Source organism: Juglans regia, chromosome 11, assembly GCF_001411555.2.
Source record: "Juglans regia cultivar Chandler chromosome 11, Walnut 2.0, whole genome shotgun sequence".
In the NCBI taxonomy this organism is placed as follows: Eukaryota; Viridiplantae; Streptophyta; class Magnoliopsida; order Fagales; family Juglandaceae; genus Juglans; species Juglans regia.
The window spans coordinates 28,742,665-28,746,002 of record NC_049911.1 but is presented as its reverse complement, the minus strand read 5'-3'; the positions used below and the strand labels follow the sequence as shown (position 1 = coordinate 28,746,002).

Sequence of the window (3,338 nt, the reverse complement as noted above, 5' to 3'; positions counted from 1 at the left end):
CATATGCATGCATGAGTGCTCCTTGGCCGTCCAATTAGCAACAAGATGACCTGAACCACACGATGAACTTCCTCTAAATCGAACCAGTCTACTCTAAGCTGCTATTAATTTATTTATTAGGTGGAAAAGATGAAAATATTTTCGTTGTGTAAGAGAAGTAAATAAGTGAATATAAAAAGTAGAGAGGACTACATGGAACAATAAATAAGGCAGTCCCACTATTCCCACCCGCTTTGCCTCCTTATTACTTCGGATCCTCCCCCTTGCGGCACCACGCACAGCTTTCGAAAATCTCTCTCTCTCTCTCTCTCTCATATGAACGAGAGAGATCGTTTTGCTTTACTTCTCTTCCATTTTCTTGCTTTGCTTTTATGGCTCTCTTAACTTTCCTACCAGAGATCACCTCAGAGTCCAAAAAACAACAATCCAAACGCAAGCAGAAGCAGCAGAAACAACTTGCATCTTCATGGGACCAAATCAAGAACCTCCTCACCTGCAAACAAATCGAAGGGACACAGGTGCACGACCCATCAAAGAACGCCACCGTCGCTGGATACTCGAAGCTAGGGTCTTCTTGCAGCTCCATATGTAGCTTCCGGGACGTGGTTCATGGGAACACTAGGGTTGTTCACAGAGCTGATAACTCGCCCGAGAGTAGCACAGTCGGTCAGGAAACCGGGCTGCTCAGTCGTCGGAAAGCGGTCACCGGGTCGTCAACTCGTTCTGTATCAGGTTCAGCTAGATCCACCTGTGGATCAGCGTACTCGTCTTCTTCAAGAGGCATGCAATTCCGAAAGCTTTCTGGGTGTTACGAGTGTCACATGATCGTTGACCCTAGTCGGTGCGCATTGTTAAGTTGTTGTTTTTTTTTTTAGTAATATAATTTCACAAATTCTTTTAACTTTGCATTAATGATCACGAAAAGTATGGTAGAAAATTAAATTATATCGTTAATAAATCAGGTACCCAAGACCAAGGACTACTATCTGTGCTTGCTCTCAATGCGGGGAGGTCTTTCCGAAGGTTGAAAGCTTGGAGCTTCACCAAGCAGTTCGCCATGCTGGTAATAATATTATTTAATTTCTTTTGCATATCATTTAATTCTAGAGAAATTTCACCCTTAGTACCATTGCATGTGCATATATATATACATATGATTTTCTTTTTATATTAATTTCACTCTTTCTGTCAATAAAGTTTCTTTATTAATAAAAAAGAAAAAGGTATGTTTTCCTCTTTTCTGTTTACTACTAATGGGTAAAATCTAATTAAAAGCCTCTGCTTTGAAATTTGAAACTCCAAGAGCCAAGCTGCTTGAATTAGAGAAGAAATTAACACGAACTTAATTAGTGCACGATTTTGTAGACATCGTCGTAATTTTTGGATTACATATTCTTTCCCACAGTGACTTTTGCTAAGGCGGAGGAAAAAAAATTCAAGAAACAATTTCCGTGAATCTTGCATGACGAAAATCATCTGCTTCTCCTTCTCTAGAGCATTTTATGCCACATCAAGGTTGTAGGGCCATTTCGTACACCCCACCAGCTGTTGCTTTATAAGGATATTGAATGGCCTGTTTTAGTGAGCTGGCCCACCTTCATTGGTGGACACTGGACACTGACCTCATACTGTAACATCATTAATATTTCATTCATTTTTAAAGCGAGATTTATTTTTTCCTGGCATCTGAGCCTCTAATTTCGGTACAGTATCAGAGCTGGGACCTGAAGATTCAGGACGAAATATCGTGGAGATTATCTTCAAATCAAGCTGGCTCAAAAAGGACAATCCGTTCTGCAAGATTGAACGGATACTGAAGGTCCAAAATACCCAGAGCACCATTCAACGGTTCGAGGACTGTCGAGATGCGGTGAAGACCCGCGCGCTCAGCAACACCAAGAAAAACCCGAGATGTGCAGCCGACGGGAATGAACTGTTGCGGTTCCACTGCACCACCATGTCATGCGCGCTCGGAGCACGGGGCTCCTCCAACTTGTGCAGCTCCATACCAGCCTGTGGAGTCTGCACCGTCATTAGGCACGGATTTCAAGGCAAGGGCGGTGAGTGCAAGGGAGTGTTGACCACTGCCAGCAGTGGTAGGGCGCACGACTCCATGCGTTGTACGGACGGTCGAAGGGCCATCCTGGTGTGTCGCGTGATTGCTGGTAGAGTGAGACGCGTGGCGGATGATGCAGCACCGGCGGAGGAGGACAACATGTCGATTGGATCATACGATTCTGTTGCCGGTTGCTCGGGGATCTACTCCAATCTGGAGGAGCTTACCGTTTTTAATGCCAAGGCCATCCTGCCTTGTTTTGTAGTGATCTACAAAGCTGTTCAGTATTGATTAACTTTAGTTTTTTTCAAGCTGTTTGTTTGTTTTTAAATCATAATTCTCGGTATTTTTCTCAGTCAAATATTTTTTACAATTCGTAGTCACGTAGACTAAATATGTGATTCGTACTAAATTTAAGGTTGAGATTAATTTATTTAATAAAAATATTATTCATTGATGATTGATAAATAATAATAATGATAAGATGACTTTTTTATTTAATGCTACGTCATAAAATAATAATTAAAAGAATGATTGACAAAACTTTTCTTATTCAATACCATAAGGTTCACAAATTATATATACATTTCCTCAAATTGTATAAAATACTTTGAGAACAAAGTTATATATGAATGTATTACAATGCATCACTCTAATATTTGATTTTAGAATAATGTTAGGTACAAGTCTTAAATAGACAAGTTTCATATAATTTTTTTGTAAAAAAAATGGATCACATTAATAAAGAATGATTTTTTTTTAAAGTGAGATCTATTTTTTTACAAAGGCTTGCACAAGATTTATCTATTTGAGATTTGTACAAATCATTTCTCTTGATTTTACTCTTGTGCTTTCAAATTCTACATAACTAATTGAACGGTTAACAAAGAGCTTGTTGACCTTATGATATTTGCTTCATGTTTGTATATGTAGTCTCTTTTCTTTTTTTAAGAATTTTGATTGGAGACTCTTTGTGTTATGACTTTTTTTTACCTAAGTATATGTTTGATATTCTTTTAACAATAACATTTTGTGGTATGCATTTATTAGAAAAATAGGATTCTCTATCTATTTTGTCATCAATCAACGTTAACAAAAATATTCATCATGTGGATCAATCAGTGACTACCACATGGTAAGTTCCTATTTTTAACACACACTTACTATTAAGAAAAACAATCAAATACGTTCTTATAACCAAGATCAAAGCAAACTATAATATGAGAGTTGTTGTGTTGTGTTTCGCGTGCCTAGGCCACTCCATGCTGGCAGCGCTCGGGTT

The 3,338-nt window shown here is 38.7% G+C and overlaps 1 protein-coding gene across 1 annotated transcript; it reads left to right on the top strand.

Moving 5' to 3' along the window:
- The first annotated feature begins 236 nt into the window (after positions 1 to 236).
- On the top strand, positions 237 to 2,411 carry LOC109000816. Its single transcript, XM_018977829.2, has 3 exons — positions 237 to 841; positions 963 to 1,063; positions 1,710 to 2,411. The coding sequence occupies exons 1-3, from the start codon at positions 372 to 374 to the stop codon at positions 2,345 to 2,347; spliced, it is 1,209 nt and encodes a 402-aa protein (XP_018833374.2). The 5' UTR covers positions 237 to 371; the 3' UTR covers positions 2,348 to 2,411.
- The last annotated feature ends 927 nt before the right edge of the window (positions 2,412 to 3,338 follow it).

Excerpts from the sequence above, each read along its gene's own strand:
- LOC109000816 (XM_018977829.2), top strand. The coding sequence starts at position 372 with ATGGCTCTCTTAACTTTCCTACCAGAGATCACCTCAGAGTCCAAAAAA. Across the intron at positions 842-962 it reads ATGATCGTTGACCCTAGTCG|GTACCCAAGACCAAGGACTA; the intron begins GTGCGCATTGTT and ends TTAATAAATCAG. Across the intron at positions 1,064-1,709 it reads CCAAGCAGTTCGCCATGCTG|TATCAGAGCTGGGACCTGAA; the intron begins GTAATAATATTA and ends ATTTCGGTACAG.